The 21,404-nt window shown below is 51.4% G+C and overlaps 2 protein-coding genes across 5 annotated transcripts in view; both read left to right on the top strand.

Moving 5' to 3' along the window:
- ITK (IL2 inducible T cell kinase) overlaps window positions 1–4,772 on the top strand; it is a 31,185-nt gene extending 26,413 nt beyond the window's left edge. Inside the window, exons 16-17 of the mRNA XM_080555764.1 lie at window positions 964–1,121; window positions 1,649–4,772. Of these exons, the coding sequence (XP_080411890.1) occupies window positions 964–1,121; window positions 1,649–1,720 (230 nt within the window). The 3' untranslated portion in view covers window positions 1,721–4,772. The remainder of the gene's footprint in view (window positions 1–963; window positions 1,122–1,648) is intronic.
- A 1,201-nt stretch (window positions 4,773–5,973) lies between these two features.
- CYFIP2 (cytoplasmic FMR1 interacting protein 2) overlaps window positions 5,974–21,404 on the top strand; it is a 53,577-nt gene continuing 38,146 nt past the window's right edge. For 2 of the 4 annotated variants that reach the window (XM_080555756.1, XM_080555758.1), the window contains exons 1-9: window positions 5,974–6,207; window positions 12,198–12,338; window positions 14,403–14,492; window positions 14,572–14,649; window positions 16,762–16,863; window positions 17,754–17,935; window positions 18,256–18,352; window positions 19,067–19,195; window positions 20,551–20,655. In XM_080555756.1, coding sequence (XP_080411882.1) covers window positions 12,222–12,338; window positions 14,403–14,492; window positions 14,572–14,649; window positions 16,762–16,863; window positions 17,754–17,935; window positions 18,256–18,352; window positions 19,067–19,195; window positions 20,551–20,655 — 900 coding nt within the window. In that variant the 5' untranslated portion in view covers window positions 5,974–6,207; window positions 12,198–12,221. Of the gene's footprint in view, window positions 6,208–6,806; window positions 9,592–12,197; window positions 12,339–14,402; window positions 14,493–14,571; window positions 14,650–16,761; window positions 16,864–17,753; window positions 17,936–18,255; window positions 18,353–19,066; window positions 19,196–20,550; window positions 20,656–21,404 lie in introns of those variants that run through there. The other 2 variants (XM_080555757.1, XM_080555759.1) reach the window with 2 other exon arrangements.

The raw sequence follows: 21,404 nt of genomic DNA on the forward strand, positions 1-21,404 counted from the left end.
ATTTACAGTCCAGCCAAGCCGGGTGAAGATGGCTCACGCCAGTTTCAGGGCTGAATGAAATAGTTGTGAGCTTTGTTTACACCGGTCAGTCCTCCTTAGTGAGATCTGCAGGCGCCAGTGCTGCGCATTGCTGGCATTTTTACCTGCCCCTCCAGTGGCATTGCACAAGAGGATTCCTGTTTCATCCCATGGTCTCATGACTGTGAGATGCTTTCTGCTCCACTGCAGTGTGTTCACCTCTTCTGCCAGGTATGAAGTCCTGCTGTGCTCAGGAGAACAAAATGGGTGTGAGGAATTCCCAGTGCCCAGAATCCGCACCCTGGGGGAGTACAGCTGCTTGGCTTAGTGTTCAGCAGAGCCAGTGTCACTGGTGGGGAGCTGCAATCTCATTGCATCTTCCTATTTGAATAATTAGAAGCTGGAAAGCAGGCATTCCCTAGCAAAGTTGACTGGGGAGCTACACAACTATATTTCAGATCTGTCTATCTGTCTGTTTTCTTACACAGTGTGAACATGGTTTACCAAGACAGTCATATTAGGTGAATGAAGGAATTAAACCTAATAATAACACAAGTAACTTGCATTCATTCCATCTGCCGACCCTCTCTCATCTGATGGCCAACTGCAATGCATTCCACCACCATTTTGTCTGTCTGTCTGTCTTCCACCACACTAGAAAAACATGAGTTTCTGCACTGCTCTGAACAGTAATCATAGGAAATTATTTCAGTGTTTAGGGAAAGGGAAAATACGTGCTGCAGTCCTGTGACATTCCACCATGATTGCACATCCACAGCTGCGTTAGGGCGTGATTTTTCAGATGCATGCTCAGAATCTGGGTGAGAATGCTTTTTCAAGTAACAGACACCAACACTGACCTGCAAAGAGCAGGTGGAAGGGGGCTGTGGGCCTGCTGAAGATGTTACCTGCTTCTTTGTGACTGGTCTCATTTGTTTGGTTTAGGAGTGCTGATGTGGGAGGTCTTCAGTGAAGGTAAAATGCCCTATGAGAACCGCACCAACGGAGAAGTGGTGGAAGAAATCAATGCAGGATTTCGGCTCTACAAACCCAAGCTGGCCTCCAAGGCTATTTATGAGGTCATGAGCCACTGCTGGAGCATGGTTAGTATTTCACTGGGAGAGCCCTAGTTCTCACCAGCAAGAGCTCTCTCCCCATTAGTGTTTAGGAGATGCTCACATGCTAACACAGGATCAAATCCTGGACGTGAGGTACTTTTTAGCTTTCATCTGTGTTAGCAATCTGAGTTAAACCCTGGACTCTGGTTTTTATTTAAGCTGCTATCTCTATAGAATGTGTTGACTCAACTGAGAAGTCTATGCAGCACACTTCAGTTAATTCAGCAGTTTGCTTCCTAAGAAAGCTACGTATCAGTGAAGCTCAGTTTTAATACGGACGGTAAAAATGACAGCCAACCCATTACAAGGTCTTAGTGTCCTCTAGGGAAAATTCACTGCTAGTAGAAAAAGAAACATTGCACAGAAGGAACCTCATTCTTCCATTGGCATTTTCTCTGTAAGAATGGATTTTATTCCTGTAAAAGCTCAGTTTTGTCACAAAGTTTTCCTTTCTAACCTCACCATTCCTCTCAAGCTGACGTTAATGTTCTCCCTCTCTCTCCCCTGCTCAGAGGAAAGAAGACCGCCCATCCTTTTCTCTTCTGCTCTATCAGCTGAGTGAAATCTCTGAGTGTGATCTGTAATCATGGCACTGGCCGCTAAGTGAAGCTGAGAGTCCTGAGAGGGCAGATGGCTGGATTTTCCCCACACAAGCATTAACAGGAATCCTCTCACCAGAGACACTTGTCGTATGCCTGGGGAGAAGGAGAGGGCAGAGGCCAGTACTTCCAGACAGACAAGATATCCTCAGGTCTTCCAGAGCACAGGCACAGGCCATGGACTGGCCAGGAAAGTGGTTTGCGTCTTACAAGCAGAACCAGCAATTGAGCACAGATTCCTGCGCCACACAATCCAGCAAGTGTATTTCTCATGAAGATACAGCCTCAAAAGTAAGAGATCTGGCATTGCTATTCCAGTTCTGTGAACTCCCAAATTAAGGTCTTCCCTGAGGAAGAAGAAAAATCAAAACAAAACAAAACGAAAAACAACTATCTTTGGCTGAGGAGGAACATTTAGACATTTCCATGGCTCTCTAATTCAGAGTGGGCTGGACCTGAAAGCTGTGAACAGGAATAAACCTGGGACACAAGGGAACAAGCTGGATTTAGTGTCTGCATTTTTGATGCTGATATTTCAAGGTGGTTTTGTTCTCCCTTTACATGATCTTCTCTGAAACTGTGGCTTAACAGAAACAGGACTGTGGTATCCCATAAGCTGAAGAGGTGTCTGCATGTTCACCCAAGTTTGTAAGGGAGGAAGAAAAAAAAGCAGTGTGCTGAAGAGTCTTGAAATTCTCTCAAATTTGTGTAGTGAGTGGGAAAACGGGACTCTCCGATGGGGAAAAAAAGGCAAAGCTGAAAGTTTGTATTCATTTTTTCTTCAGTCTTTCTACATCAGAAAAGAGACCACCAATTTCTTTGAACCACATATGGAGGACTCAGCAGGGCAAAGTGCTGGGTGTCTCTAGCCCAGGAGAAGACGGGATCCCACGATCTGACTGCCTGTGAGAGGCACAGGAACCTCCTCCAGAACCAGTGTGTTCGGAGGGAAGGAGCCAGAGGGCGCTGGAAGGGTAGCCCTGAGGAGGAAACATGCAGAGTGTGTGATCAGTGCACCAACGATAATGAGAAGTTTTCGCTTACTTCAAAGAGCAACTGAATCATCACAAGTAGAGAGTTTTCCATCTCTTCTCTGAACAAACCGGTGAATCCTCTAGGGACTGATCAAAGAAAGAAAGGCTTATGCAAACGGACTGCCTGGGTACTTCTCGATGAGTTCCACATTATGTGGTGACAGCGCGGGTACTTCAATTAAAGTCTACCTTTTCTCTGCAAGACAGACACTGATTTGACATAACCAACCTCCAAAACAGAAGCGTGCGTGTTAGTGTCCTGTAGAATTTGTAAGATCAGGATTTCTGCTAAGCATTAACAATAACTAGGGAAGCCAAGAGGCCTCACAGATGCTATGTGCATATATTCAATATGTATTTTGGATGTTCCTGTGTTTGGGCAAGCTAGGACATGGGTAAGCCTTATGTGACAACAGTTTACAAAAAGTCTGAGGTGCAAACTTCCAGCAGCAATTTCTCATGTCATTACAGAAGTCAAGATCAAAGATGTTTGCCAAGAAAAATGGAACAAGGAAATACTGTAATCCTATGATCTCACATATCCTGTGTCAAACTATTTCTTCATAGAAGGAAGTTAAATTTTTGGTACTTTTAGGACCCATGGTTCTAGGGTAGCTTTTAGGAGCCAGAATCTTTTCAGGTTTATGGATACAAGCAAGACATGGTTCCTGCCCTATGCATCTTCCCCCTTTGCTTTGTTTCCATGTTATTTTCCTTCTACAAGTATAACCCAGAGTGACTCTCCCAAGCAAGGAGAATCCTAACATTCAGACCAGAGGTTGTCAATCCAAACCACGGTCAGAGTGCTACCTTCAGGTCAGGACTGCTGCCAAAATCCCTCAGCAGTCTGAACCTACATGTGGAATATGAACATATACAAAACAGATTTTGATTTCTTGCCTATAGTGAATTTAAGCTAAATTTCTCATTGTCCTTCTCACCCTTTTAGTCCGAATTAGCCTGTCGTCACGTTCCCATGGTGCTAACTTTGTTTAAACAATGAAATTTTCAGTAGCCCTACGCATGTTGAAGTGTACATCTACAGCTAAGTTTGAGGCCAGCTGGCCATAACCCCACTCTCTCCCCCACCCCACTTAGAGGAGCCATACAACCGCAGGATGCTCTGAAACGGTTCTTCCCTGGACACAAACACCCAGCCCACGGCAGGGGTATCCACAGGCTCACAAAGCCCAGCTTCTGGCTTGCTGCCCTTTCCATCCAGGGAGCAACCAGGGATCTGTCAAGACTGAGGAAGTTGCTATTATGTAGCAGCAGTATTGCTCTTCTAAGAAATGTTTTGGAGGCCATATTTATGTTTGATGAAATAAATGTAATATTTATTAGCTAGGGAGCATTGCACAAAATAATATTGTAATGTCTTACGTTTGGTCTTCTTTAGCAGGAATTTCTATGTACACAATATATATTTTTACAAATAATAAAAATACTTTGTCCCAACTGTGGCTTTCACTATATGTCAGCAAAAATGCAAAAAACCATCCTTATGCTTTCATAATCACACACCCTGCCCTTTCATGAAATCCTCCCCACCAAGAAGCAAACAGGCTTCTTCTGGCTTTCTGCAATATCTTCTGTTCCCGGAGCTACGGCTGTGTTCTGGGGTTACATTACGTGCTGGCTTGGAAAGTATTAGGAAGCCGTGTCCTGGTCCCACTGCTCTGTCCCAGCACGTCCCCAGCCTGCTGCTATGGTGAGCACTGGCACAAGGCTGGTGGGCCTGCCCCCCCCGCCAGTCCTCCCATCCTGCAGCGATCTGCACGATAAACGCAAAGCTCGTTCCCTTATTCTGTAATCTAAGACAGCAGCACAGAGCAGAAAATTAAAATAGTGTCACAACATTTGTCGAATTCCCATCACCCTGAGCCTGGCTGATAACAGGAGCAGGTTAAACTGTACAAAAAAAAAAAAAAAATGTCCACAGCAGTTTTTACTGCCACAGGTTTCTTGAACTGACCTTGTTTCACCCACGGCCTCAGAGCAATATTAGCTGTGAAATCTCCCAGATCTGCAATAATAATGTCCATTTACTGATTTTTTCTGACAAGCAATAAATAGTAAAAAGAGGAATGATGGCTACAAAATGTTCCAGTTAAAGGTGAGATAGAAGAAATGCCACAGAGGGGAATGAGAAGAGCCTACACAGAGAGATGCAGATTTGTTCGGGTATACTCCTGTCTGCTAAAACAAAGACTGATTCTAAGACTGCCGTACTGCTTCGTGGTTTGCAGACCCCAGTGCCTTCACCCATTGCATCCTTTCAACTGATGGCAGCAGATTTAAGGTGTAAACCTGGCAGCCAAGCTTCCCCGTGGAGCCGACACGTCCCCGTGGGGAGCCTGCGCTCCACGGCAAGCTCAGCCCCAAGCTAGCCTGGACAACAGAGCCACAGCCTCTAAGGGATCGGTAGCGGCCACCCTAACACAGGAAGGGCCAGATGGCAACCTGCTTGTAGCACAGGCTGATGCTTAGGGAAGGGACACTGCCAAGGCCACCAAGGAAATGTATCTAGACATAAACCTGGACTTTCAGCAGTCTTGCTTATCCACCAGTGTCTTTCAACCAGCAGCAGCAGCAGCAGCTGAGAGGGCTGACAGAAAATGAATGAAGGCCCCATCCAGGGTCTGCATCAGTTACGGCGAGGAGCTGCTGCTCTGCAGGTTGTAAGAGGTCCAGTTTGGATTTCACGCTGCATCTGAAGAGCCGTATCGAAGCCTTACAAAGCAGCATGGGCAGAAGGACTGGAAACTTGTCCCCGAAGAAACGCCAGATGCCAAAAACGCCAAAAGGAAGCTCTTTGGCATGCAGTGCTGACTCAGAAAAAGCCCGGAGCTCGGAGCAAAGGCATCGCCTCCTGCCTTCCACCCCTTGCACGCCCAGCCCCCCCAAGGCTCTGCGTGCGTTTTAAGCACAAACCTTTCACCACCAGCCCGGCTCAAACCTCCGGGCGGTACCTCGGGGCGGCGGCACCCCGGCACCCAGCCAGGGGGCCCTGCCTCCCCGGGACCCCCGGCAGCCCCTTCCCCTCCCTACCGCTGCCTGCCCCAGCGGAGGGGCGCGCATCCCCCGGGTACCCCCCGGGGCACCCCCGCGCATCCCCCGCGCACCCCCAGCGCAGCCCCCGGGCTCCCCCCGCGCACCCCCCTTGCAGCCCGGGGGGGAGGAGCCGCTCTCCCCGCTCCAGCCCCTTCCCTCGCCGGGGGCCGGGGCTCCCCCCGCCGCCGTGCGGAGGGGCCGGCGGAGAGCCGCGGAAGTGCACTTGCTGCAGCCATTTCCTGCTCTTTGTGCGGGCGGCGCGGAGCATCCCGGCGAGCTGCGCCCCCCCCCACCCCCCCACCTCGCCCCTTACCCTTCCCTAATCCCCCAGGACCCCCCCTCCCTTCGGTCCACCCCCCCCCCCCCCCTCACTCCGAGCGCCAGGTGAGCGGGGCGGGGGTGGGAGCGCCGCGCTGCGCGGGGGCTGCGCGGGGATGCAGCTCCGCGGCCCCCGGTCGGGATGGGTTTGGGGTTTTTATTTTTTTTTGGGGGGGGGTGTCGCGATGGGGGTGCCCCCCCCCTTAGGGTGGGAGGCCCCGGCGGGCCGGGATGTGCGAGGATGTATCCCATAATGCTCCGTGCTACCTGCGGCAGGCAGCCCCCCCGCCGGCCTGACGGGCAAGGCGCCGGAGGTGGGGGGGGGGGATGACAAAAATCCCCTTCGCCCCTTCTAGGATGGGGGGGGGGAGGAAAAGCGCCGAGCAGCCCCCGGCCCGGTGGGCGCTGCAGGCCCCGCGGTGATGGCAGCGCTCCCCGCAGCCCGGTGGCGGCGATGCTGCCCCCACCCCGGTGGGGGGGGGGGAAGGAGGGGGAAGAGGCGATGGAGGGGGGGCTGCGGGGCCGGGGGCGGGAGCTGGCCCTAGGGGGGGTCAGGGTGGGGGTCCCCAGAGGGTCCCCAGGGGGTCCCCGGTCAGCACCCGCCGGGAGAAATGGTGCCCAGGGCGAGGAGGGGAGCGGGGGGATGCTGAGCCGGGGGGGGGCTGCGGCGGGCAGGGGGCCTTGGTTATCCAGGGTCGTGTTTTGGGGTCGGTGGGAGCTGGGGGAACGTCCCCCGTCCCCAAAATTCCCCTCCGCCCGGGCGGAGGCCGTGAGCGGGGAGCGTTCCTTTGTAGGCAACTTTCCAGGCGAGGAGGCTGGAAACGCATCCCGCTGGGAGGAAGGGATGGCTCCTGGGGGGGGCTGGGGGGGCTGGGTAGGGATGGGGGGAAAAAGAGGCACACGCTGGATCCCCCCTCCCTCACCACCACCACCCCCCCCGTGCTTACTGGGCCTTATTCTGCCGGCTGAGCTGGGGAAGGAAGAGGGTGCCGGTTGGGCGCCCTACGAGGAGGCCGCCAGCGGCACAGCTTGTCCCCCTTCGCCATCTGCCGCTTTCTCCGGGGGGAGTTCAGGCCGCCAGGCTCAGACCACAAAGATTTTGCGGAATTAGGCCGGGCTGTGGCACCCCTGGCACCCCGCCTGCCCCGCACGGGTAGCCAGAGGAGAGCGCGCTCGTGTTCGGCGCGGTGACAGTTGTCAGAGGTTGGGCACCGCGATGGGTGGCCAGCCCGCTATTTTGGTGTCTGTCACAGCCCTGTAATTCTAGGGTAATTCCCTACAAAGGATAATTCCTTTCTCCCTTTCTCTGTACAGCTAATTGCTATTCATGAAGCCCGAGGAATATGGAAAATCTTCCATTTTCTGACCCGGGTCTCTTTAACAAAGCAGACTATCCTATCATAATAAGAACTTTATTAACAAACAGTTATCGTGTTTGCATGAAAAGAAGATGATCATTTCTGGAAGATCAGTAATTGTCCAACTATTAACAGTGCATTTCTGTATGGTTTAAATTCTCAGTAAGTGCTTTGACTGTCAGCAAAGGAGTTTGCCTGGAAACTTGCTCTAAATTTCTCAACTATATTGGAAATGTAGCTTCCTATACCAGCCTTCTGCCTTGACCCTCTTTCTTTGGCAGCAGAAAAATTTGATCAATTTATTCTATAAGAAATAAATTCCAAATAAAATGTTGCTGAGAGACAGAGCCGGCATAGATGGCTGGAACTCTGCCCTAATGGGATGGCTGGAAACGTAGAGTGGAGATGCAGACCAACAGCTTCAGGAGCTGGGCACTTTGGCTTCCTTTTTGGATGGGAAGGGTGATTTCACAGTCATTAACGCCTGTGTCTGTGCAGGGCAGGAGCCCAGCTCTGCCAGCCTTGCTCATCCTGGCTGTGTTTATCTGCTTATGCAAAGAAGCTCCTGACTGGCGTGGTGTTGAAATTACAAGTGATTCTTAGAGCATGCAAGGAGGGTTTGATGACATGCATCCTAAACCACAGGGGATGTTAATCTCGTGAATTTTAGACAAGGGTAAAACTAACCTTTTACACCCCAAAGTTACTCTACTTGACTGAAAGTACGTTGTCGGCCAGCAGCGTTTACCCTCCTCTTGCTGTGAGGCAACGGGTACCAGAAATGTCCTGCTGTGTGCCTGAGACATCAGTCAGCTGGGCACTTGGGCCAGTATGCTTCCTGACCATGGGTTAAAGGCTTTTTTGGAGTAAGGGGGGAAGCATTATCACAGGGGCAAAAATAAATTACGTGACGTTCCCAGGTTACCCAGGGGCTGGGCATCAGAGCTGGAGACAAATCCCAAATCCCCTGGAGGTGACCAGAAGTTTGCCCTTTTCCTCCATATCACCATCTCCCCATCAAAAGTCATTTTGCTGCTCGTCTCACCCCAGGCTTGCAGGACGCAGAGTTACTGCCAATCTCCAGTATTCCTGTTGTTTCTTTCCTCCTTTCCTGCCCTTGGTCGCTCCTGCAGCCCCAGCGTGGATGCGTGCTGTAGGAGCAGGTGAGCTGCAAACCCGAAGCAGCCCGTGCCACTTCCCCAGCGCTCTCAGCTGCGCAGCTTCGAAGCCAAGCGCACATGCATGCAACATATTCATTATGGCCCTGCTTTCAGAAGTCTTCCTTTGTTCCCCCAAGCTGCTCTAACAATAAAGGCTTCTTTGTTCCTCTCGCTGTGAAGAGGATGATACTGCATGGACACTTCTGGGCAAGCATTTCAGCAGGGAAGGTAGGACCTGGCCTGCGATTGTGAGCTCAGGCGTCAGGGATGTCCGTCCTCACTCCTTCTCAAAGCCTTGCTACGCTCTCTAGGCTGCTCTCACGACAGATTTACCTTAATTTCAGCTACAGAGTGGTGGGGCTGTGCCTGTGGATGCTGTGTGGCTGGCGTGCCTGGGGTTGGCACTTTGGGCAGGTGGGACGGGGCGCACCAAGCATCGCCTGCCCCAGGGGGACCACAGCAACGGGAGGAAGAAGTTTCTGCAGCGGATGGGCAGGAAGTATGGGCAGCTCTCGTCAGCACCGCTGCTCATCAGCAGAAGCTGTAATTAGCCCTTTGGCCATGTCTCTGCTCCCCAGGGTTTCACCAGGGCGGGGCTGGCTCCTGCCAGGCTCACGTTCGGTTCTGCCTAAACTCATGTTGCCGAAGGAGCATCAGCCTCTGATCAGTGGCAGGACACGCAGAAGAAAATAGTTTCGAGAGGCAGCTTGTAGCAGCCCAAGAGTCCACGCGGGCAGGATATGTTTCCTGTGTGAGAAGGAAAGCCTTACCCCGCAGCCCATGCGTTATGGTAACAGAAAAGCCCCGTTTGGGGCACGCCGCCGTGCTCCACCCCGGGCAGCGCGGCCGCAGCCCCACGTGTGCTGGCACAGGAAGGAAGCGCTGCCGGTGAGCCGCAGGCAGAGCTGGCACGGCTCTGCTGGGGTTGGGGGGTAAGGCTTAACGAGGACTTTTTGGTGGGTGCCCCCAGGACCTCCGTAGTCCCCTGGGCTGGAGTCTCTTGGTCGCTGAATGGAGGGGGTGAGGTTGGATGCGGCAGGGCAGCGCCTGCGCCATGGGGAATTGCTTGAGGCTGCTCCTCCGGGGATGCTCTGGGGTGGGGATCCTGGTCTGCCGGCCCTGGGCCAGTGTCCCCTCCATCGTGTGCTGCCAGCTGCAGGGCTGCCCTCTGCCACGGCTTGCCAAGGGCCTGAGACCCAGAGGAAGTCCCGACTGACCTCACTGTTCCCCTTCGTCTCCTTTGCTTCTGCCACTGCGCTGAAGAAAACATAGAATTGAAACTGGGAGTGCCCGTCACTCCCGGCGATGTTGCAGTGAGGACTCATCTGGTAAACCCACAAAGTCTGGGCAGTTTTTCCACCTGGATCCTGGTTCTTGCACTCTGCTCAGCCGTGGCAAAGCACGGGGTGGGCTGTGGCCAGGGCTGATAGCTTGCCAGTGCTCGAGGCTTCCTCTTCTGTTCGTTATTTCTACGTGGTACCTCCCTTCCTGCAGCTGAGTGCCAGACGCGTGGGGCAGGGGCTGTTGGCTTCTTGCAGGTTCGTGCCGTGGCCAGCACCACAGGTCTGCAACACTGAATTGGGACCCGGATCTCCTGCTCAGAACAGGACAGAGCAGCTGCTTTGGGCAGTTACTGCACCTTGTTACAGGCAGCAACTGGGGCCAAACGGGGTGAAGGGGGGAAAAAAGAAATTTGAGCGAGTAGGGAAGGGGCTGCTTGAGAATTCTTTTCTCCAGATACTTTCATGGTTCTTCAAGCTGCAAATACAACCAAGCCGGTTCCTCGGCTGCCTGGTGCCCTGGGGAGGCGTTTGGGGAGGTGATGTGGGTTTTACCAGGCTCAGAGATGTTGTTGCAGCTCCTGTGTGCAGGCAGCAGGCCCTCTCCTCACCAACACGAAGCCACCCCAGGCCTGCAGGCTGCCCGCATCCCCCTTGGCCGTGCTCCCCGCTGCGTGCATGGGTGTCTGTCTGTGGCCATCCCGCAGCCATTGTCCTTCCGTGCTCCCAGCGCTGGAAACGAAAAGCAAACTTGTATTCGGGGAAACAGTGACTCAATTAAAAACAACAACACGAAAAAAGGACCTAGGGGAATTGTAGCAGATTATCAGCTGAACAGGAGCGCCTGCGGAGCTGCTGTTGTGACCAAGGATATGGTGGTGAGCAGGAAGGGACACGGTGTTACTTTTCTATCTGGCACTTGCGCAGGCGTTGCTGGAGCCCTGTGTCCTGCTACGGTGTCTGTGCTTCGGCAAACAAAGCTGCAGAATTGGATCAAGCTTAGAGAAAAGCCAAGGAGATGATGAACGGATTGGAAAATATACCCGATAACAAGGCAGTCGAGGAGCTCGGCCCGCTTGCCTGAGCAGAAGTGAAGGTTGCAGGGTGTCTGTATTGAAATCCGCGAGTGTCTTGATGGGAACTTTGAGCTCTGTTGAGCTCTACTGTGTTGCAGATTAAAGTGATAAAACCCGATGGCTCGCATTAGGAACTAGACAGGCTCCAACTGGTAAAAAAAGCGCTCCTCGAAGGAGGGGCGATCTGCTAATCGAACAACATGTCAGTTCTCAAAGCCAGTTCTCTCTACAAATATCTAAATGCAGCTGCGTGTTTTCCGAGAGGACAGGTTCCAGGTCAGCCACGGCTCCTGCACATGGATTAGGCATTAACTGGGGGAGCCCGGTGGCGGTGGTTATACAAGTGCTCAGCCCGGATGACAGCAGCGTCCCTCCGTGCTTGCGCATGCCAAGGTGAAGAGCAAAAGAGATCAGGGACAGAGAGGTTGATCCTGCGTTTCAGCTTGTCTGCATAGGTGCTCGGCACAGGGGTAATCACCGGCGAGCTCTTTCAGAACCCTTTCCCTTTGCTTTTTATTTGTGTGCAGCTGGCACCATCTCAGGACACCGCCGGTGGCAGCTGCAGGGCAGGCTGGGGCTGGGCAGGGGCCACTGCGTGTCTGGTTAAAGCAAGGAAATTTTTGTTTCTAGCAGCAACTTCTTTTTTTTTTTTGCTGCTTGAGCTGCCAGAGCCTGACTGTGCAGAAGCCAATTCTTTCCAGTTCACCTGTGAAAATGCGCTTCGGTGTTTACAGTTTCCAGCTCTGCTCATGTATGTGGGAAGGTGATCATGTGAGTGTCAGCGCTGGTCATGCTTTTCTAATCACGCTGCTTCAAGAGAGATTTTGGAAAGCACCACTTTGCATTTTGTAGTGCAAGCTTTCACTTGAGGCTGCTTAAGCTGCACTGCAGCCCCCAGCTGTTTTGTGTCTCCAGCAGTTTTGCATAGAGTTAAGTAAAGGAGGACATGGGTGGGTGGCTGTGTTCCTCTTATTCTGCATTCCTGCTGTGTTATTGTGTCATGGAAGGAGAGATGACACAGAGATATAGGTTAAATACACAAGAAAAGGAAAACAAGATGAACCAGGATCATATCGTCTGTGGTGGAAGCTAGTCCTGGTTCCAGTTTTATCCTTTGGTGCTTTCCCACTGAGTCTTCTGGCTGCTGACTGTCTATCACCCTCTCTTTTCCTTTGGATCTAGCGTGGAAACTGAAGAGCCAGAACCATGACCACCCACGTCACGCTAGAGGACGCCCTGTCCAACGTGGACTTGCTGGAGGAGCTGCCCCTGCCCGACCAGCAGCCATGCATCGAGCCGCCCCCTTCCTCCATCATGTACCAGGTACCTCCAGCCCCGGCCGCAGCAGGGCATGCAAAGCGCAGGGGTTCATGCAAAGCACGGGGGCGCGTGGTGCTGTGAGAACGAGCAAAAATTGTTCCTGGTTCGGCGTGTTTAAGGAAATATTCACAACAGATCTAGCCACAAATCTGCTCCCAGAGAGACTGGTGAAAGGGACCTTTAAGTGAGGAAGATGTAGGGAAGTTGACAATGAGGACAAGAGGGCATGAACCAGTGAGAAGCCAGAGATAAGGTTTGTGATAACAGCAGAGAGTTCTCGGTGATGTTTTATTGTGCATGTATTTTTGTGCTTCCTTTTCATGGTACTGCGCGTGTCCAAGTAGGCCAAAATCAAAATTCTGCCTGAATTTGGCTGGCCTGTGCTGCCAGCACAGCTGGAGCTGCTGGTGGGGGAGCGAAGGGCATGCAGTGACCACAATCACTGCTCTGCCTCGAACACCCACAGATTTAGCTGCAGCTGCGCTGACCAAGCTTGGCGTGAGCCCAGGGCAAGGCTCAGACCCCTGCTTTTGCATCCACAGCGGGATGCCTCAACTGCTTGGCCACCACACCCTGTCCTACAGCACACACCCGGGGTTAAATATAACGTGGGGTTACTTTCTCTGTCCTGCCGCTCCTGTCTTCATGGTTTACCCGTGAGCGTGCATAAACGCACCCATACAGGGATTGCCGTGCCGTGTAGGCAGGGCTCTGAAATTACAGTATCTCTTTCAGCAGGTCAAGCTGCGGGCTTGTTCAGTAGCATTAGTATCTCTATGGGTTATCAAACCCAAAGGCATTTCAGGGCTGTTCAAATGTCAGCCAGCCCTGGAAAATCTTGGTATCAACTTAGCATCTCTCTTCACAAAATAATTTTTATTCTTTGCTGGCTTGTGTCCTGTGAGGGACTGAAGGTCCTGTCTTACGGCACAGCCTCACTCGTGTCTCGTATCACAAGTGTGCATTCAGCTGGGCCTAAAAACCTTGTCTTAACCGGATCTGGAAGTGTTTGCTCAGCTTGGTTCCTCATCACAGACACGTTGGGGTTAGCCCCGTCCCTGCCGCCCGGAGACGCACACGCAGCCCCAGCTTTTGCTTTCACCTCGGTCACATGCGCTGTCCTAGAGGCACTTTGAAAAGCGGCCCTGTGGCCACAGGTCCACGCTCCCAGCTTTGCCGCTCAGGAAGTGGGTTATTGAGGTGAACACGGCTGCTGCAACGCTGATGACATTGCAAGGAGCAGCTCTGGGCGTCTGGGACTCGCGTGCGCTCTGCCCTGCAGCAGATACCATCAGCGCGCCTTGGCGGAGGAAATTGCCCAAGCACAAAGCGTGTGAATGGGCGCTCGGTGCCGCGAGGCCAAGGAGCTGCTTTTTCACCCCCCACCTTGCTCTGCACTCTCTCGCTCCCATATCCAGACCCAAAGCAGTAGCTCAGCTTCCCAAACAACTGTTCCTCCCAAAGCATCTGCTTGCAAGAGCAACACTAGCACTGATAATGGCATCTGAACGAGTGCTGATTTTTGTATTTATGTTTTCCAGACATCTCTTTCCCTGCCCTTTCCGTGTGTTTATCCTTTGCAATTCCTGCTGACAGGATGTGGTCTTCCCCTAGCAGTCAGGGGCACAAATGGAAGTTAATGAGGTTGCGTTTGTCTTTGAGTTAACAGACTAAAGTCTTTAGTATAACCGCTAGAGGTTTGCTCACTGGTGTGGCTGCAGTTCCTTATAACTGATCTCCACTTGTCTTAGCTTGATTTTACAAGGCTTTGTCAGTCTTGATTGCCACATCTTCACACATATAAACTGCAGGGTCTCTTCTAATGAACATGCGTGGTTCAGATGCATTGCAGGCTGCCTGTACAAATCTACTCCAGCCCTAGAGACGCAGTCATTTCTAGCACCTCAAATTTTTCATAGGCTGACCCTGTGCCCTAGGTGCCCTCGAGCCTGTGCCCGCATAGGGTTCCCTGGATATACTCCCAAAACAATTGGCCAGCGCATGGCATCAGGTGAGAGAACAACCAGTGTGTATGTATTTTAATCCCAATCCCTGTTTCACCCACAGGCTAATTTTGACACAAACTTTGAAGACAGAAACGCCTTTGTGACTGGCATAGCCAGGTACATCGAGCAGGCGACGGTGCACTCCAGCATGGTGAGTCCCCTGGGCACTGCCCCGGCGATGCTGAGCCATGGCGTGTGCCCTGCCCCTACAACACCTCTCTGTATTTCAGAACGAAATGCTGGAGGAAGGCCACGAGTACGCCGTGATGCTTTACACGTGGAGGAGCTGCTCACGAGCCATCCCCCAGGTACCGGGGCCCTTTCCGTACAGGGCCCTGCTTGGGGCACCTGTGTGGCTTTGTCTTGCATGGGTTAGTTTGGGCTGAAGACTGAAGCAGATAGAAAGGTTGAAAAGAGAGGCCACTGAGGGTTCAAATTATCCTCCTCACCCCACCTAAGTCTTGATCACTGACCTCAGCAACAGGTAGCTACTCCAGAAGAAGCAGGTCCCTGCTGCTGCTCCAGCAGAGGACATCTGCTCTGCACCCTTGTGTGTGACAGGGGCAGCTCCATCCCTGACCCTCTTAGCAGTACCTCTCAGCTAAGTCACACTAGCCACAAATGAAGCAACTGTTTGTGGCTGACGCGTATATACATATATATATATTTCCTGGTTTCAGGACCGTTTCCCCAGCTCCCCAAAGCAGTCATATTTGAAGTCACTTCACAACCGCAGGACCAGCTTTTGTGTCCCATAGCTGCGCAAGGATGCGGCTGAGCACAGCTCTGGTCCCGCTCAGTGCTTGGCATAGTGCTGTGTTTTGCTGCTTGGATCCCTATCCACTTCTCTGTCTGAAGATTGGGTAGCCTGTGCTTTAATTAAAGCAGTGCTCTTATTTCCTTTCCAGTGCACCACTGGAATATTTTTCCCTCTCATGTTGTGGGAAGATGCAGTTTGCTTCAGGCAAAGGCAGTTAGTTTTTGGAAGTTGAGAGTAAAAGTATCAGATCTGGTTTATATCACACTCCCTGACACCACTGCATGGTGTGTCTCAACTTCAGTTAAAAATTGCTCCAGTGCCAAGTGGGACTCCTGTGTTGCGTGAAGAAGCAAGATGGCTAGCTGTGATGACAACAGCCGGTGTTCTTGAGACGTGGCAGATTTGGGCTCTCCCTGACTTGCATGGAGCACAGTGGGCAGCTGGGGCAGCTTTCTGCATCCCAAACTGGTGCTGGGGCGCTGTCTCTGCTCTCATGGGAGCCCTGGTAGGGTCAATGTTGAGCCAGGATGTATGAAGGAGCTCTTCACTATGTCAGAAACATTTCTGGAGTGAATATCCGCCTCCCAGCCAGGTCTCCTCCAAACGCCCTTTTTTACTGCTGCTGTACCTGAAGGTCCTGGGTTTCATCATTCTCCTCTACTGCTGGTTCTGTTTCAAATGTTTTTCAGTCCTCTCTCCAACCAGAATCCTGCAGACACCTACAGACATGAGTAAGGTTGCCCATGAGGCCCACTGAGCCATGATTCAGACTGGCGCAAAGCTTGTCATCTGCAACATGAGCAGTGCTGGATCGCTGCAAAAGCGCAGGCTGACAATGCAGCCGGCAGATGTAGTGCACATCCATTAACCCTACTGATAAAAGGGTTTGCAGCACTTCCGCGGAGCCAGGAAGAAATATTTCCACATGGCTGACAATGCCCATGTTAGTGGTTCCCCGGGAAAGGTCAAACCTCAGTTCCCCTGGGTTATACTCTGCTGATGGTCTGACGAGATCCAGCCACGGGGAGATTGCTGATGCTGATTAGATTTTTGCTTATCTCCCACTTACATCTGATGCTGCGCTGCTGTTGCCTGTGCTGGCCACGCTAGCAGAAGGCAGGCCATGGCTGAGCTGATGGCAAGACAGAGTTACTTAAATTTAGCTTCCTAGGACTCTGATAAAGGTGACTCACTTCATTGCTGCTAGTCACATCCAAGCCAAGGGATTTTTAATGGGTCTGCAACAGAACCAGAGTTATCCCAGCAGGACTAGAGCAGAGCCATAGCATGGTGCCTTGTGTCCATGGGACTTTGCAAGACAAAATCAAAGATAAATTTATAGTACAACATTCCCACATTGTATAGCAAGTACAGACTTCATTTTTTTTATGTATTCTACTCCAGACAAGTGCATTAGAAGATGGCATTTCTCAGAGTCAGGATTGTGTCCATTTATAACACATGGAGAGAATTCACATCTGAGAAAAAGCCCTTTCTGCCATCACCTGTTGCCTTGAAAACAAGCTCCCTCTGGAGTCCCTCTGTTGTCCTCAGATGGGGACAGGATTCACTGTGAAACAAGCAGAAGTTGGTGGCTGGTGCAAGTCCACAGCTGTGTTAGAAATGATGCTGATGAAGATGGTTTCTCTTTGCACTGCAGGTGAAATGTAATGAGCAGCCAAACCGAGTGGAGATTTATGAGAAGACAGTGGAAGTCCTGGAGCCAGAAGTCACCAAGCTTATGAAGTTCATGTATTTTCAGGTAAGCAGTCAAGGGGAGTGGTTAAGAATAATTTCTTACTTTGGTCTGAGGTTCCTCAACAGGGCTGTGCTGTGCTGTGCCTGCCCTGATCTCCTGGTGGGTTTCTAACTTGAAGTTATCTGTCCAGAGCCAAATCTGTGCTCTATCCCTTGCTCAGCCCCAAGATCTCATATACAAGCTGGGAATGAACACGCCTCAGCCCTTGAAGTTCATGGAGAACCAGAACTGTGGGAGCTGGTGGATGCCACAGGCTCCTGGTTTTTGGGGTGCTGGCTGGTGGATGCAAGGGATGTTCCTGTGCTGACAGCCTGGTGCCAGCATAATTTGCTCTTCGGCTCTTCCCTCTGAAGGAAAGCCATGAGGAACAGAGGGCTGATGGTGCAGCCAACATGTTCATCCTGGCCACAGAACCCGTCCGATGTCAGAGCACAGAAGCTTGCATTTAGCGGTTGCTGCATTTGAGGCACTTGCAAAGATAACACGCTCAGATCCCTGCAGAGCAGTGACCACGTAGCCAACAGAGCTGCTCTGGGCTTAAGGGAGCTCTCTACATCACCACCTGCATTTCTAACTGGCTGCAACTGGGCTTCACTGGCACATTTGGGTTTTATGTCCTATATATTGTAACGCCCCACCTAAAGAACCAAAGCATGACTTGGCAGAACACGCTGCACTCAGGGCAGGCACGGAGGATTCAAGCCCCGCTCCTCCCCTCCAGCACTGAGGACATTTGTCTATAGCGGTTTGAAATGCTGCTTCATTGCGTGGTGACAATGGAGGGAGACCCTGGAGCCTCTGTCCCCATCAGGACAAGGAAGGAGAGGTGGGTGGAGGTGGTGCTGTGCGTGTGTGAGCCTCTGCTGTGGTGACCGTGTCCCGCTGCCTTCCAGCGCAAGGCAATCGAGCGGTTCTGCAGCGAGGTGAAGCGCCTGTGCCACGCTGAGCGGAGGAAGGACTTCGTCTCCGAGGCCTATCTCCTCACGCTGGGCAAGTTCATTAACATGTTCGCTGTCCTGGATGAGCTGAAGAACATGAAGTGCAGCGTCAAAAATGACCACTCCGCCTACAAAAGGTGAGGGGCGAGAAGCAGCCGGCGCGGGGACAGGGCTGGGCCGGGTCTGGCAGGGGGAACTGCCCAGCAGAGAGATTGGGCGGATGTAAGGGGGCTGGAGGCTGGGTTTCTGTGCTGTTGTAGGCTCTCTGTGTGAGTTTAGCAAATGTCTGAGCTCTGTGTTTTGGTTCCCGATTGGTAAAATGGGGAAAGAGCTAAGCTGTGTTGCAGGGGGGCTCTGAGGCTGCAGCCCTGCAGCTGCACGTGAGGTAAGGAAGGTGGGTGGTGACGGCCTGCGTTGGGTGAGCGCGCCTTGGTGACACTGGATTTCTCCTTTCCAGAGCTGCCCAGTTTCTGCGGAAGATGGCAGACCCCCAGTCCATCCAGGAGTCCCAGAACCTCTCCATGTTCCTGGCAAACCACAACCGCATCACGCAGGCAGGTCCCATTCCTCCGAGCCAGTTAACCTTCCCACGTGTAGGCAGAGGCAATGGTCTCGCCAAGGCTGAGGGCGTTTCAGTCTGGACTGCAGCAATATCTGCCTCGTTTGTTGGGTCATTTCCACCGACTGTCGTTCTTTTGGTCAGGCTGTATAATTCCTGCAGTATTTCTTTCCAGTGGATCATCCTGGGTAGCTTTGGTGGTCTGTTTATGTCAAGACAAGGTGCAAGAAGAGCTCTCGGGGCTTTCTCACAGAAACTCTACCCTTGTTTTCCCCAGGAAATCCATCTAGTCTGTCTCTCCAACTGCATGGGGACTGCAGATCAGACACCAGGGGCCTCCATACCACCGGCTCTATAGCTTCTGCTAATTAGATGAAATATTGTACAGAGACAGCAGACAATCAGAAAGTCTGCTTCTGAGGCAGACCCTTTCTTTTCATCTCATTGTGATGCTTGGCTGCTGTGATCAGTCTGAAGGGGAAAGCTGCCCTACAGAAGGAAGGTTGTTCTTCACGGGTGGTACCATGAGGTCGATCTGCTATCTGTGACTTAAGCACACAGACAGGGTGTGTTTTTTTTTTTTAAGAAACCTCTTACCATTATGCTCTTAATCTTTTTCCACTTCTGGAAACATATTCCTGCTTATATTCTTCTGTCCGTGCATATTCTTCTGTCCATGTGGATAATGTGGCCCCTATTGCTGTTTCAGTGTCTGCACCAACAACTAGAGGTCATCCCTGGCTACGAGGAACTGCTTGCTGATATTGTCAACATCTGTGTGGATTACTATGAAAACAAGATGTATCTCACGCCCAGTGAAAAACACATGCTTTTAAAGGTGAGATTGAGTCATATTTATGGGTCTGAGTGTTTGGGCAGTTCCACTTCTGTTTTGGTAAAACGAAATTCCCTTCCAGGACAATGTTTCTCTTCGTTTTCATTTTTAACTCCTTTGGGTTTACATGCATCTCTTCTCTGTTGGCTGAGCCAACATCTTCTGGACTCAATGCTTGCTATGAAATGGGAAAGTTTTCTGCATGCAGCACCAAAGCTGCTTTCCACCTCTGCCTGTTTCCTTTCTGATCTCAGTTACCTTTTGTCTTCTGCTGGGATACCTCCATTCCCCCACTTTCTCCCCATTTATCCCTTCTTTGTAGCTGAACAGACTGAGCATGGATGAGGGTCAGAGATGTCCCACCTTGGTGCTCTGAAGTGGCACCTCTGCTGGGCAGTGCCATGGCTGCCTCCGTTCCCACTGTAACTTGGACCTTCTCCTGTCATTTCTTTTCTGGCCTTTCTGGCCTTCTTCCATGTTCCCGTATAAAAATCTTCTTTCCTTTTTCCCTTTCCTCTGCTCTTCCACATCTCCATCTCTGTCTTTTCTGCCAGTTCTTCCCAAGGTTGCCAGCAGCTCTGCCTGCTTGGCACTAAGGTGGTGCCAGGTGGTGGACGAGAGCACCTGGGGTACTCTGCACTCTCCAGAGCTGGAAGGGCTTTTTCTATTGTACATGGTGTGCAGGATCATAATTTTGACCTGGGTAACCTTATAGGATATGCTAAAATCACCACCAACTTTGCAACCCTGAATTTTCTTCTTGGTACCCATTTCCAAGAATAATCAGAAGACAGATCACCATACAGGTTTGGTTTCCTGAATCTAAAGAGCCCCAAATATGAACATGCCAAAGTATCTGCTTATTTTTTGTGTTTGTTCTTACTGTAAGTCAGTTATTACAGTGATTACAGTCACTATTACCCTAAAAACTTCATTACCATGGTATGAGTCAACTGAGGTTCTTTGAAGGACAAAGTTGGTATGTTTAATACCTGTAATGATCTGTACCAAAATAAAGGGAAAAAATCAACCCAGGAGAATATTTAAAATGTTTTCAGTTCTCTGGGAGCAAATGTTTGCCTTTTTAGTACGGGTGAAGAAGACTTTTGGGTTGTTGTTACCTGTGAGAGAGGAGGAACAACTGAGAGTCATACATTTTTGCAGAAACATTCCATCATGGGTCCCCTGTCTGCCACACACGTCCTTGCAGATATGTGCACGTTTTATACAGTTTTATCGTGAGTGTCAGTTGGCACAGGAGCCTGAAATGGTCTTTCCTCACGCTAAGCAAGTGCGAACTGTCTGACTTGTACTGCTGACTTCAGGCTATTGAAACCTAGCCTTTCTGTCTCCTCCAGGTGATGGGGTTTGGCTTGTATCTCATGGATGGGAACGTCAGCAACATTTACAAACTGGACGCCAAGAAGAGAATCAACCTTAGCAAAATAGACAAATTCTTCAAGGTCAGTGACCTGTCTGGGTGAGGCTGGAATTTACTACAGACCAATGAATTACAGACCGGTGTCATTGCACACGCTGCCAACAAAAAAACAAACCACAGGAATCACTTACAGTTCCAAAAAAAAAAACACCCAAAGGGTCAAGAAATTACCTAGACTGAAGGATGAGAAATGGGATTGCTGTGAACATGCATAGGTGGGTGTAGCGTGGGTGAGATGAGCAATGACAGCCCTCCTGCTGAGGGGTGAAGGACGGGGATGGTGCGTGGGAAGCCCGTGTTTGTGGATGAGGGAAGGGTGTGCCAGACTGACGCACACTTCTAGCTGTGGGCACATTTTTGAGGCTGGCTTGCAGTCTTCTGAAGAGTACCATGATTTCAGGCCACCGGCAAACCTAGATAGGTTTGCTGAGGTCTGTGTGGGTGATGTTTGCGTGCTCCTTTCCCTCCGTTCACTGCTGAGCTGACGTGCTGAGGAACAGGGGACGAAACTGGCCAGCCAACATGTCATTGGCAGTCTTACTTGGTGTGTAACCTGTGCTCCCTGTAGGGCAGAAAAAGCTTCTTGAGGAGATTGTGTTGGCTGCAATTTGCAGGTGCTCATTGAGTTCCTCAAGGGGCTCGTCTGGTGGTTTTGGTGAATCCTTTTGTCTTTTGAGATCTTTTTTTTTTGAGGAAAGGTCTGCAGGAGCTGGGTGCTCCCAGTGACGCGGTGGGAAGCAGCTGTGCAGCCTCCTTCTGCCCCATTTCCGT

The sequence above is a fragment of the Anser brachyrhynchus genome (genome assembly GCF_964034855.1).
Source record: "Anser brachyrhynchus genome assembly, chromosome: 14".
NCBI classification, from domain to species: Eukaryota; Metazoa; Chordata; class Aves; order Anseriformes; family Anatidae; genus Anser; species Anser brachyrhynchus.